Source organism: Pelodiscus sinensis, chromosome 5, assembly GCF_049634645.1.
Source record: "Pelodiscus sinensis isolate JC-2024 chromosome 5, ASM4963464v1, whole genome shotgun sequence".
In the NCBI taxonomy this organism is placed as follows: Eukaryota; Metazoa; Chordata; order Testudines; family Trionychidae; genus Pelodiscus; species Pelodiscus sinensis.
This window is the reverse complement of record NC_134715.1, coordinates 32,003,893-32,017,518: the sequence shown is the minus strand read 5'-3', so window position 1 is coordinate 32,017,518 and position 13,626 is coordinate 32,003,893. Positions and strand designations below refer to the sequence as shown.

The following is a 13,626-nucleotide window of genomic DNA, read 5'->3' as shown; positions in this document are numbered from 1 at the left end:
AAATGTTCTATAGTGTAAATACCAACTGTGCTTCCATGTTATTTGCTTTTCATTATGCCAGTTCTTCAATACACGGGGGGAGGGGAAGGGAAATCTGACTCTCTTCTCAGGCCTAGTCTACACTAAAAGAAAGATTGCTGCCACTTTGATTGATTTTCTGGAATTTGATTTAGTGAGTCTAGTTAAGTCTCGCTAAATCAAACTCAAAGGGTGACCCTGCCGGAGTCCAATACTCCTCCTTTTGTGCGGAGTAAGGGAAGTCGATGGGAGCACTTGTTCCTGTTGGCCTCCCACTGTGGGGATGCAGCAAAGCTCAGCTCAAGGTAAGCCAACTTCAACTATGTATACTACATAGCTGGAGTTGCATACCTTAAGCTGAGCTGCCGGGTTTAGTGTAGATTTGATCTCAGTTTGAAGCTTTATATTCTGGGAGCTCAACTCACACACTGAATTATTCTAATGTAAATGAGAAGGAAATGAGAAGGAATTGAGACTCAGCATGTTTCCAGTAGGCCTAGGGCCTTTGGAAGCAATTGTTCCATATATAAATCAGAACTGGAGATTTCTCATCACATGGAATGCCAGTAACTTGCATATTAATATTAGTGGAGCACTGAATTGTCTAACATTCTCTATGCATCACTCTGTTATATTACTGGCCTTAGAGCCTTGGGGAATGAAATAGCTATTGTGACTGTACTGGCAATGTACCTTTTTCAGTGGTGAATTGTTCTAGCAATATCAATCTCTTCGTCTGTACAGCCTTACTGCAGGGAAAAACTTAAAAAACAACAAGTAGTCTTGCAGAACCTTAGAGACTAACAAAAAAATGTAGGTGGTATCATGAGCTTTCGTGGGCACAACCCACTTCTTCATTCATCTGAATCTGGTTTCTCGACTATTCTGTAGTCCTCGGAGGCCGAACTGATAGCCAGTGCACCCCCAGGGAGCCCCCATGCCATACCATGCTGCTGCCACTCTATCAGAGGCAGAAGCACAGGGTGGCAGGCAAGAGCCAGTCCCTGAGGGGAGCCAGTTTAAAAACCAGATCCCCGCACAGACTGGCTGCCTGTTGCCACACACTACTGCCTCTCATATTGAAGCAGCAGCGCAATGTGGCACCAGCCCCTGTCCATGAGGGGGAAACAGTGTCTAATTCCTCAGGGACAGAGGCTGCTCTAACTTCCATGGAGCAGCCTTTGTCCATGGCAAGCCTGGGCCTAACGCGGACAGAGGCTGATCCCACGAGGCTGCTCCAGCCTCTGTCTGCAGGGAGCTTGGACCCCCTGTGGACAGGGGTTGCTGCCATGAAGCAGCCTCTGCCTGCAGCGGGCCCAGGTTCTCCACAGACAGAGGCTGCTCTGTGGGATGTGGAACAGCCTCAGTTCATGGGGAGCTCAGACCACCATGGAGAGGGGCTGCTGCAGCAGCCTCTGCCCTCCTCCACCCCCTTTGCTGTTGCCTCTCAAAGAGGCAGCAGTGATAGGGGGACAGGAGGCACCACAGAGCCAGTGCTGGGGGGAACCGGATATAAGCCAACTCTCCCCAGCACTGGCTCCTACTTTCTGCACCCCCCCCTTTCTGCCTCTGAAATAGAGGCAGTGGGGAGGATTTGAGTAGCTGAGAAGATTAACCGTTAAGTCTAGACTTATTGGTTAATTGTACACTCAACTACTCATTTATATCCCTAACATAAATATTTGAAAACCCAAATACTCCGTATTTATTAAAATTCTTCTGGATCAGGAGATTGACTCAGTTTGGAGAAAAAAAAACTAAGCCTCTTTATTTCTTGCAGTTCATTAATAAACCATCGCAAACTCTATTTATAACCTCACATCAAGCTAATTTTGTTCCATCTTCCACAGTTCATTTCAACAGAGACTTGCTGTCAGCATGTGATATAAAAGCAAAATTATTGTCATCTCTCTTATTCATCTCCTCCCCCCCCCCCCCCCCCCCCCGCCCTCCACACATACACTGTTGTGCATGTTCTTGGTTTATAACATATGGTAGCATCTTTTCACTAATCTTTGGATTTGTCATTATGGGGCCTCTATGAGGTACCTAATGCTTTTAGCCTTTCTATTTTTTATAATCTTTCATGCTTTAAAAATAAGCATTCTACTTATAAGGTTTCACAGTAAAAGACAATAAGGCAAATTCATATAAAAATGGTGTAGTATAATTGTGTTCAGTGATACACAGCTTTTTGAAAGCCTCCTTTCTGACTTACTACAGTCTGTCACAGTTCTAGTAATGTCACCAGTGAGAGTGACACCCCCCCACACATGTCATAGCATCAGAATATAACTCATCTTCCTGGTTAAAAGCAACAGTTTGTATCTACTCTGACCACATAACCAAGTGGCTAGTTACCTCTGCCCTCCCTAAAACTGATTTTTTTTTAAAGGAGTGAAAACTAAAACTACTCCACAGGCATCGACTTGGCTCAACTCAGGATGTGCGGCATATACTATTCATGAGCTCCGAGCATCAAAATCCTGACTCCAGGCTGAGGAAGTCCGCAGGGGGGGGGAAGGAGAGAGAGAAAAGCGGGGAGGTACATTATGATAAAACTGGACCCATTTGTTCTGGAAGTAATTTGAGCAAAATGAGGATTTATGTGATTCAGAGCCGCTTAGTGAGCACCACAAAGTCTGGCACCCGTTCATGGACGGGCATGGTCTCAAGGCTTATGCCTGCTTTGGCAGCTCTGTAACAGCAGGTGTCACAGAGGAAAGCATACAAGCATAGAAGCTGAAAAGAAGAAACCAGGATAATGAAAAAGGAACATCGAGAAATTGCCTAGAACTTACATAAGCACTTCCAAACTTCAGGGAAGTTTGGATTTGTTGCTAGGGCCCATCTCTAAAAAACTTATGAGTACCTGTTATTATATTGGTGTGAACTCAGATTTATAGAGTTATATTAATTCTGCGAACTGTATTGCACATCTAGTTGCACATCAATACATTTGCGATGACCAAGCAAAGGAGGACCTTAAAAACTTAAACTAAAATGACGACAGAGGCATAGGGAGTCTGAAGCAATACCGCAGAGACAGCATTATGAATAGAAGCATTAACACAGATCTAGTACTCACAGTTGTGGTGGTGGTGACCTCCTCTGTTACAACCTTCAGCGTATCGACCACTGAGATGTAGCCCAAACGTCTTGCAATCGCTAAGGCAGTGTTACCATTCTAGAGAGAGAGAGAAAGAGACAGAGAGAGAGAGAAATGAGAGGGAGGATTGTGATTTGAACCAATGAGCTCACTCCCAGCACTACATGAGCCAGCATTTCCATCCAAAACAAGGCACAGCTTAGGAAAATCACCGAGTTTTACCATTACATCTGAATCTGTCTTTGTAACTTCTCTAAGACTATAGCCCTGATTGCCATGGTAACACAACACACTTACATCTGCCTGCAGTTCCTCATAAAAACCATGTAGTAGGTTTAACCCTAAAGTTGTCAAATTTCACTACACATTATGTGCCTTGACTGTATTGTTTTACAAATGCTCTATTATTTGGGAGATTATTCTTTAAAACTATTAAAAAGTTTTAAGCAGAAGTTTGTGACAGAAACAGTTCACATCTGCAGCAGGTACAATGCTCCCTCTGGGAATACATAACTTAGACAAAACCTCATACTACCCAGCAACAAAACAAGTTTTAAGTTCAGGACATGGTGGGGATTCTTTCACATTTAAATGACTATTTAAGCCATGCATCAATGAGCATTTAAATAGTTCTTTTAATTTTCAGATGAAGAATTGATCAGCTAATTAACCCTCAGGGATAGGCATTATTTATTTATATAGGGCTAAACTGCTATAGTGTCGCTCACACCGAACAATATCTTACATCAGGAGCTGTGCCACTGAAGTTAATGGAGCAACTCTATGTGAATGAGAGAGTATCAAATGCCGGGTCTGTATTTATTTATTCTAAAAGTGCCTGGCAGCACAGTGTAAATCCATCCACAATGAATAGCCAAAAGTCAGTGCCTTTTTGTCAGGAGGAGCAGAAAAAAATATCCAACAGAAGTTACATCAGCTAAGAATGCCTGAGGGTATGTCTTCATGGCAGAGTAACCTTGGGGGACCAGCCCCTGGGTATGAGCCATCACTCTTAAAAGCCCTGTCCAAGTTACTATGTCCTCATTGCCAGGGCTTGACTAACGGTGGCGAAAGCCGCTCGCCAGCCCTGTACTGCGCATACGCAAGAGCCGCATTGCACATGTGTGTGCTGCCGGTAAACAGGGCGCGCGGTTGAAATCTACTCGCCCATGGCGAGTAGATAATTTGTTGAGCCCTGCTCATTGCTGCTATTGTCACTTGTGTGTATCACTAGGACCTCCGAGGGCATATCCCATGGTTCTTCATACAGCAGTAAGTGAACAGTTCTTTTAATCTTTCCCAGGGAATAATGGGAGAACTTGTCTGTCCTACGGGGCACATGATGAGAATTGTGGAAAGAACTACAAGCACCCATGTATTTTAGCCAACTACAAAGTGGACGGCAGGCCAGCCCAAAGCATGGGCTTCACGGCAGGGTTAGCTTAGTTATCCACAGTCGAGTTAATGCCTCTTGAGTTAGGCTCTCTTGACTGTAAAATGACATTGTTTCAATTAGCAGCACAGACTAACTTCATTGCATTATTTACTCAAGTATCGGAAATAGTGGAGCATCAGCCTACATCCTCTCATGGTCCAGCTAGCTCACGTTTAAAGTACAACTTACCCGAAGTGAGAAATGTGTGTGTGTAGACAGGACTCAGCCTGGGGTAACTCTCGAATTACATATACCTCTAGCTAACACTACAATGAAAACAAGTCCCAAATGAAAGCTGAACTGGGTCTCTAACCCAGAGGCCCGTCACAGCTGTGCCAGCTAGCCCCCCCACCTTGAAAACACCACTTAACTTGGCTGAGAGGTTTTTGTGTGGACTGTAACAATGGAGTAAGAGCCCAGGCTATTTCAGCAGTGATTGTGCTTTGAGGCCTTAAGGACTGAGGCTGTGACAGTCCTACAAGCATACTGAAATCAAATGAACATACCTTCAAATTAAGTAAGCTCTGATGAGGTGTTTAGCCCAAGAATTGACCATAAATGCCCCCCAGTTGATGATCTAGGACAGAGGTGGGAAACCTAAGGCCCAGGGGCCAGATAAAGCCCCTGGCTTGCCAGGATCCTGCCTCCCAACTGATTTTTCTGGGGTCAGTGGCCCATCACCCCAAAAAGGTTCCCTGCCTCTGATCTAGGCTATAAACTAGAACAGGGATTTTTAGATAACTCAATCCCAGAGCATTGTTCCAGGGAGCAAGAGAGAAGCCAGTGCAGGTTTAAGCAAGTGTATTATACACCCATGGCAATCTGCCCCAGTCAAGAGCCAGGCAAAGGCTTTTTTAATTTTTTTTTTAACTAGTTGTACCATCTGGGCCTACAGAGTTGACAGAGATATAGTTGGCTATTGTGGAAAATGGTGTTAAAGAAAAACAGTTGCGGATTCCTAGCAGTCTGCAGAGGATAGAAGCTATGCTATAAGCTATGGTTGCTATCTGAGAATCCAGGAATAGCACTGACCTACATCCAGGAGGTGGCAAACAAATGGATAGAGTAAATTGTGTCAATTACGGGTTTTATCCCAAGCAGTAAACATTCCTTTCATCTTATACAGAAGGGCTGCAGACAGTTTGCTTTTGTGCAGACCCTCCTCTAGACCAGGCATTGGGAGGATAAGAAGAATACCGTCTTTAGTGCCACCCTCATTTTACACCTGGAGAAACGGAAATGAGGAGTGTCTGTGACACAAACAGTCAGTGGCCAGCCTGGAAATATAACGCAGGAATTACTTTTTCCAAATCCCATGCTCAGCTCACTATCCAAACGAACTCTCTGTCTGGAGAGCACTTTGCAACCGAGCAGAGCTACCTTAAGGGGCTTGAAAGGGAGGCAGGAAGTTACACTCACACATCTGATAACCAGCTGTATGAGCAGAACATTCAGCAAAGCAAAGGCTACAGAGGAGAGGGATCAAATGAGTCAATCAGACTCAGGAAAGGGAGGAACCATGAGGAGAACAAGCTGCAGGCAGGTGGCAGATTGCAGTAGTACCCCAGGCAATTTCCAGACTTACAGCAGTGATGGCATTGGGCTTGGCCCCATGCTGGAGTAGCACATTGATGATATGAGTATGACCCTGTTGAGCAGCTTGGTGCAGAGGGGTGTAGCCATTCTGTCATTGGTGGTAATTGCCATATTTGTAGGATGGAAAAATACAGTGATTAGAAAATAGATGTCAATGTACTTCCTCTAATCAAGATATTATTTAAAACAACATCTATGGCAGCAATTCACTCTCACACACAATAATTCTCAGCAACAGTCTCTGAACCCACCTAGGGACTAATGAAATAATAAATAATAATAATATTTTGACTTGCAGAGCATTTTTCGTGTGACAGAATTAATGGTCTTTATAAAGGTGAGCAAGCTTTACTGTTCCCATTTCATAGATGGAATAACAAAGCACAGAGAACTTAACAGCCATGCCCCAGGCGACAGAGCAAATTGGGTGGGAAGGGCAGAACCAGGTCTCCCAGACCATTGCTTTTAATGGGTACTCAAAGATTCTACCTTTACAAATGCTTAAGCTAATATTCAAAGCCATGTAAACTCTAACAGGTTTAATTGAATCCACTTTAAATGAACTAGTTGTGTGACTATAAGTCTCACTATGAATGTCACTGCTGTTTATATTCTACAAAAAAAGATCCCAACTCTGCGCCATAATATAGTCAAAACGTTTGTATATGTTGCATATTATTGTACATATTTTTATTCTGTATATTTATCTAGTCCAATGATCCATTCATGATTTTATACATTACAAAAACATGGCCAGACTGCACTTCAGCCAGCTGATCTGAGAGGGAATTGTATGAACCCAGTCAGGCAGTTAATTTACAAAATTATCTGCTCTTGAGTTTGAAAGCAGGCAGACAACAAAACAGGGAAAATAGCAATTTGATTTCACTTACCATTTATGCATATCTAAGAGAGCCTAAGGCACTCAGACTGATCTCTTGGACTTGTGTGTGTGCCTTAAACTATGACTATGCCTGACATGTATCTTTCATATGGACAGATGGGTGCCAACTTGCTTGGTACTCTAGTTGTCCTTGTAACATTTGGGCTATACATCCATCTACCAGGTAGGATACTAAGCAGGGGTTCAGAACAGGTTGTGATGTTTTATACTGGTAATCATATTATTTCCATTACTTTAATATCAGTGCAGTCTCTTGGAATTGAGTCCAGACACATCACTCTTCTGCTGGACGTGGCACACAATATCCTAAAGGCTTGCTTCACAGCAAGAACCCAGTGTCGTTCAGATTTTAATGTCTGCTACAAATCTAGCCAGGAGGGACTTGCTCTTTAAATGGAGTGAATCCACAATGCTGGTTATCTGCTAGTCTGCCAAGATTTATGATGCTTTGGAAGCACCAACAGGACCAGATACTCTGATATTACTCTACCAACTTTAATGGAATTGTTCCAGATAACCAGACTAACCAGGGAAACTAAAATCAGAATCTGATCCAATAAGCTTAACACACATTTAGACAAACATACAGGGAAATTAGGACATTTCTTTCAATTACTTCCAAAGAGATCAGCTGGAGGAGTTCCCAGTTGCCATTTTGGTTCCCAGCTATCTGCTTTTATTATGGGGTGGGTTTTTTTTCCAGCTTTCTGTCATATTTACCAACTCTTCAAACAATCTATGGTTTTAACTTACTGAGTCTGGGCTGTGACTGCATTGCAAATGTCCTGACATTCCCCTGGATTCTGGGTCTTTTTGGACATTGCCATTCACATCTTCTAGTTGGACTTATTTTCATAAGGCCATCCCACTTCGAGGAGTGGATCGGCCACGTAATTAAGCAGTCGGAGACAGAGGAATCAGCAAGAATGATCAGTGACTTGCAAGCTTCTGTGCTTCTGACCAGTTGTCAAGGATAACAGATGCATTTTTGGAGCCATAAATGGAGCTTAGCTGTTTGCACTGATACCAAAACACCAAGGAAGCTGTGTGAGCCTGGGAGGCGAATTATAATGCTATGACTACAGCCTAGCAACAAGAAGCCGGTTTGAATTGGAGCCAGGGAGCATTAGACCATGTGGTTTGGCCTTCTCCTCCTCCTGGTGCAGGTGATATGAAGACATCTGCGATACAAAATGGCTCTGTGATCACACATCCCTCAGTGTAAACATACATTAAGCAGATGCAGAAACCATTGGTTGAGAGAGGCAGAGTTGTCTCCATATAGCACACCATGGAGGGGCTTATTTTGGTGTAATTGAGAAGTAACTGCTAAAGCTAATGGAATTACACTAATGTGAGCATAAAAAGAATCAGGCTCCTATGTGTTACAAGTACAAATAAAATAAAGGAAAAACTCAAAACAGATCCCACCTCTCACAAGCACACGGAGTCAATGGACCTGACTTCAGTTTAGTGAGGAATGCACCTTGAAGCAGAGCAAAGGGAACTCATTCCTTCACAGCCACAGATCAGCAGATATTAACACCAAGTGTGCTTGAGTAATCTGTAAAAGGCCTACTAGGAAAACCTACAGTTGACTTTATGCAACATGAATTAGTATCATACAGTCACTGAAGAAAAAACCCCCGAAGTGATGAAAAATTCTTTACCTTTGTTTTAGCATTGACATTGGCTCCCTGCTTCAGGAGGAAATTCACCATCTTGATGTTTCCATAATGACAAGCCACAATTAAAGGAGTGTAGCCCAGCTACAATAAAATAGCACAAAAAGTAAACCCATGCAGTCAATGGAACATTCTATCATCACAATAACATGCCTGGGAAGCAGTAGCCATTATGTAGTTTACCTTTGTCTGGGCATCTTGGTTTGCACCGTGCTTTGTCAGTATATCAGCTACATTCACTTTATCCTCCTGAGCTGCAAGGTGCAGGGATGTCAATCCACTCTACAAACCAAATGGAAAGAGAACCATAATGCTACCAAAAGGAAAGAAAAGGGCCTTGCAAGTTTTAGCATTTTAAAATTATGGCAAGATCCTGACTGTAATTTAAAAAAACATCTTTTAAGCAAAAATGGTAGTTGGTTGCTATCCATGTAAAACTGACTAACAATTCAATACTGCAAATAATCACCATAACTATAGATTGATGCTTTCAGCTAGTGATTACCACATCTAGATTTTACACAATAATGTCACTGGAGAAATCTAAGTGCCCACTAATAAAGTAGGATGACCTTTCTACAATTCTAGGCCACTATTTGTAGCCTTCCTTTGAGAGGAAGAATGGACCTTAACAATTATGGGTGGGAGTTAGAACAAAGGAAGCAGCAGAAATTAATTCAGACCCAAAAAGAGAATGGAAGCAACTTTTTAAAAACAGCATACATTCATGCATACTGAGAAAGCCTCTGGACAGGAAATGGGTGAGAACTTACATAAATATATACATTGAATATAAGAATGGAAAAGCCGTTTGTTTCTTTGCCCTAGAATGGGGGTATTACAACTATTCTCATACATTAAGATCTTCATCCCACAGCTTTCACTCTGGTGAGCAAAAGAATAATGCAGCTTTACTAGTTGAGAACCAATTCCTGTGAGAGTAAAGTTTGTTCAGCATCATTTGGCTGGATAAAAGTGCATTACAGAAAGTCTTACGTAATGTTTTTTGGGGGAGGATCCAGGTACTTCTAGGAAGGATTTGGCACACATCTAATAGAAAACCTGATCAGAATGGTTTTCATTAGGATTATTTTATTATTTTCTCAACTAGTAAAGCTGTATTACTCTTTGCCAAACATTACTAGTTTCTTCCATCGCAGCAAGGAGACTGGATGGCACAATGTATTGGGATAAGTGCTACAAGCACACTCCACTACTTCAGACCTCAAGCTGTTGTTCTCTGACATGTACCACACAATCAACCCAATTACCCACAGGACTAGAGCTTTAGGCAACCTAACTTCTATAGCCCTTAATCCTTTAGGCAAGATGTACAACTTCTGTATTATGTTGGCTACCGCTCAGAGAGTACAACAACTTCCCCTGGCTTACCTGCTTCTCCAAGCTCACTTTTCTGCCAGAGCTTGCTGGCACATCATAAGAACATAAAAATGGCCATACTGGGTCAGATCAAAGGACCATCCAGCCCAGTATCCTGTCTGCTGACAGTGGCCAATACCAGATGTCCCAAAGCGAGGGAACACAGCAGGTAATCCTCATGTGATCCCTCTCCTGTCACCCATTTTCAGACAAACAGAGGCTAGGGACACCATTCTTATCCATCCTGGCTAATAGCCATTGAGGGACCTAGCCTCCATGAATCCATCTAGCTCTTTGTTGAACCCTGTTAAAGTCCTAGCCTTCATCACATCCTCTGGCAAGGAGTTCCAGAGGTATACTGTGCGCTAAGTGAAGAAAAACTTATGTTTGTTTTAAACCTGCTGCCTATTAATTTCCTTTGGTGACCCGTAGTTCTTATATTGTGGGAATAAGTAACTAACTTGTCCTTATTCACTTTTTCCACACCAGTCATGATTGTATAGCCCTCTATCATATCCCCCCTTAGTCTCCTCCTTTCTAAACTGAAAAGTCAAAGTCTTTTTAATCTCCCTTCCTATGGCACCCGTTCCAAACCCCTAATCATTTTTGTTGCCCTTTTCTGAACCTTTTCCAATGCAAGTATATCTTTTTTTAGATCATTTTCCAACGGCCATGACTCCCAGCTGAAGGTCCTGCCCATGTTTCCCAGCATGGCTGTTAAGGATAAGCTTTAAAGACAGCCTCTGCTCAGGGTCACTCACAGCTCCAGATACTTTCAACTATGCTGTTTACCCATCTACCAATAGCTTTTTTTTAATGTCTCAGATCTTGAGCTTTTGCAAGTGTATGGGGGTATCTAGTTTGAAGTCTATTTCTGAGCAACCTGGCTGTATTTTTTCACTGTACTTTGCAAGTCACCAGACCCCTTCCCACAATAGCTTATCCTCAGAGGAGAGAGGGCATTACCTTAGTTCCCACATGGATATTGGATCCTTTGTCCAGGAGCAAGGTAACCATGTCAGAGTGACCTTCTTGAGAGGCCAGGTGCAGTGGGGTCACTCCTTGTTTAGTCAGAATGTTGGTCTCGGCTCCATAGCTAAGCAGCGTAGTAGCTATCTGCATCTGATTCTTCTTGGCAGCAATGTGCAGAGGGGTATATCCATTCTAAAACCAGGCTCCACATGTTAACAGCCTTTTCTGATGTTTACAAATCCATCACACAACAAATAGTGCTCCATTTAATTTCATGGAAATATCTGCAACAATCTAGCTCTAGATAATGAGTCATTATTTTCCCCATTCTTGACAATCCTACAGTCAATTTCCTGTGGAAATAATTATGGAGGAATAGAAAATGTCCACTTTTCAGATAGTGGCTGAGAGAAATTTGAAAGAACGTTGAAAAGGAAAACCAATAAAAACCAATTATTGAGACATTTCTGTATCTTAAGAATTATTTTACATAGGAATTCCTGTATCAGATGAGACCAATTGTCCATTTAGATTGGTATCCTGTCTCCAATAGTGGCTAATAGCAGATACGTCAAAGAGGGGAGTACAGTTATAAAATGGGAGGGCGACAGAATTGCCAGGCCCCAGGCCAAGTTTGTGAATGGGTTTGCCAGTACACAACTTAAAAAAGGTTTGGAACCACTGGTGTAGGCCACATCTCCAATTGCCGGAGGATCAATGCTCTGGCAATCGATCCTCTGGGGTTTGATTTAGTGGGTCTAGTAAAGACCTGCTAAATTGAATGCTGAGGGCACCCCTGTTGGTGACAGTCCTCCTGGCGAGGAGTAAGGGAAGTTGACAGGTGTATTTCTCCTGAGGACTGCCTGCTGTGGGCTCACCTCAGAAAATTGGTGCAAGGTATGTTGACTTTAGATACCTAATTCACATATCTTGTATGGATTTTCTCCACCAGACCTGTCCTGAGTCAATTGTGCAACTGGCTGGAAATATAGTTAGAGGGAGAAATTATTTCATGAGCAATTAACTCTAGTTTATAGGCCCAGTTTGGCAAGAAGAGGATAGTTTTGTTCTGCTTAATCCCTGTATTTCATTTCCAAGGACATAATTAGGGGTTAAGAACAAACAAAACCTTGTTAAGTTGTAGTTCCTCTTTTGGGGGAGGAAGATGGGTAAATTTCCTTTCTGCAATGATGCATCTGCTGAACGAACATCCACCCCAAGAGAAGCAGCATCTCCTGTACATCAGTGAAAGACAGGGCCACATACTAAAGTACAATCTGAGTTGAGAGTAGGAGCAAGACCAGAATAGGTTCTCTTTCAGGGACAACAGACAAGTGTGTGATCCATAAAGTCTATTCAGGAGCTCAATCACACAAAGATGCCATTATCTGGTGTCCTCCTGGACTGCATTTCTTCATATTTCTCAATACACTGGATAATCAGCAGTCCTTACATGTCAGTAACAAGATTTGTCTATAACTAGGTCCAAGTACGCCTCTAAAATGCTCTACAGTGACTTAAGGAAATAACCATTACAGTAATGTTCCCTCTAATATTTTCCATTCATGTGCAGATTTTTCCATCCATCCACGTGAAGAATAATTTATTTCTATGTGCACAGATGCATGTACAAATGTGCACCACCAGTATAAACAAAAACTTAGCTATGGGTGCTCTGCTAATTAACTAAGTGGTGTTTGAATCTCTCCTGATCAGCCACACAAGCGCACACCTTACAGGGAACACTGAAAAAGTACTCAGCAAAGAGAAGAGACAGAGAATGAAGATGACAAAAGCCCTGAGCACAGAAGATATGATTCACAGGCTTGGGCTTAGTCTTAGATGTACTAATCAGAGTCTTGTATAGTTTCAAAAATCCTGAAAACTATGGCTACAAAACTACCATGAGGTTCTAAAATATCATCTCTAAGAGAATTCTAACGATGGGGACAATTATAAGCAAAAGGAGAGGCATCACCCCCTCCAGCTTTTATCTGTAGAGGAGGAGATTCCTTTCCTTCCAAACAGAAGTGGGCTACAAAGGGAAGAGGCTGCAGAGGCGGGAGAAGAAAAAGTATGAGGCATCAACTCCCAAGCATTCTTTCTCCCTTTCCCTTGCTGGTCACCCATCATCTGTTTCTCGGAGAGGCTCAAGAACATGCAGGAGTCAGCTACAGTTGTAGCCTCCTACCATTAGAGGCCTCTATCTCCACCTTCTGAAATGTCAGGAGTTTGCAACAGTGGCTCCAGCCTTCAGCTGGCTCAGCTTCTTCATTGTTTCCTTTGTTGCTGCTTTTTTAACATTATTCCTCTGGTTCTAAGAGTAGACTGTTGCCAGTGGCTGAGAAATCTCACCTTGGCAGTAGCATGGGGAGAGGCACCTTTCTCCAGCAACAGTAGCGCCACCTTCTGGTTGTCATAGTGAGCAGCAACATGGAGTGGGGTGAGGCCATTCTGTAAAGTGTGTGTTACCGAATTAAGTTGTTAGCTGGGCATAAGGAACTATTAAATTGCAAATCAATATATA

The 13,626-nt window shown here is 42.7% G+C and overlaps 1 protein-coding gene across 43 annotated transcripts in view; it reads right to left on the bottom strand.

The window, feature by feature from the left end:
* Positions 1-13,626, bottom strand: part of ANK2 (ankyrin 2) — a 602,743-nt gene that overhangs the window by 92,389 nt on the left and 496,728 nt on the right. For all 43 annotated transcript variants that reach the window (XM_075929766.1, XM_075929759.1, XM_075929765.1 and 40 more), the window contains 6 exons: positions 13,455-13,553; positions 11,094-11,291; positions 8,931-9,029; positions 8,733-8,831; positions 6,148-6,246; positions 3,107-3,205 (listed from right to left, as the gene is read on the bottom strand). In XM_075929766.1, the coding sequence (XP_075785881.1) occupies positions 3,107-3,205; positions 6,148-6,246; positions 8,733-8,831; positions 8,931-9,029; positions 11,094-11,291; positions 13,455-13,553 (693 nt within the window). The remainder of the gene's footprint in view (positions 1-3,106; positions 3,206-6,147; positions 6,247-8,732; positions 8,832-8,930; positions 9,030-11,093; positions 11,292-13,454; positions 13,554-13,626) is intronic.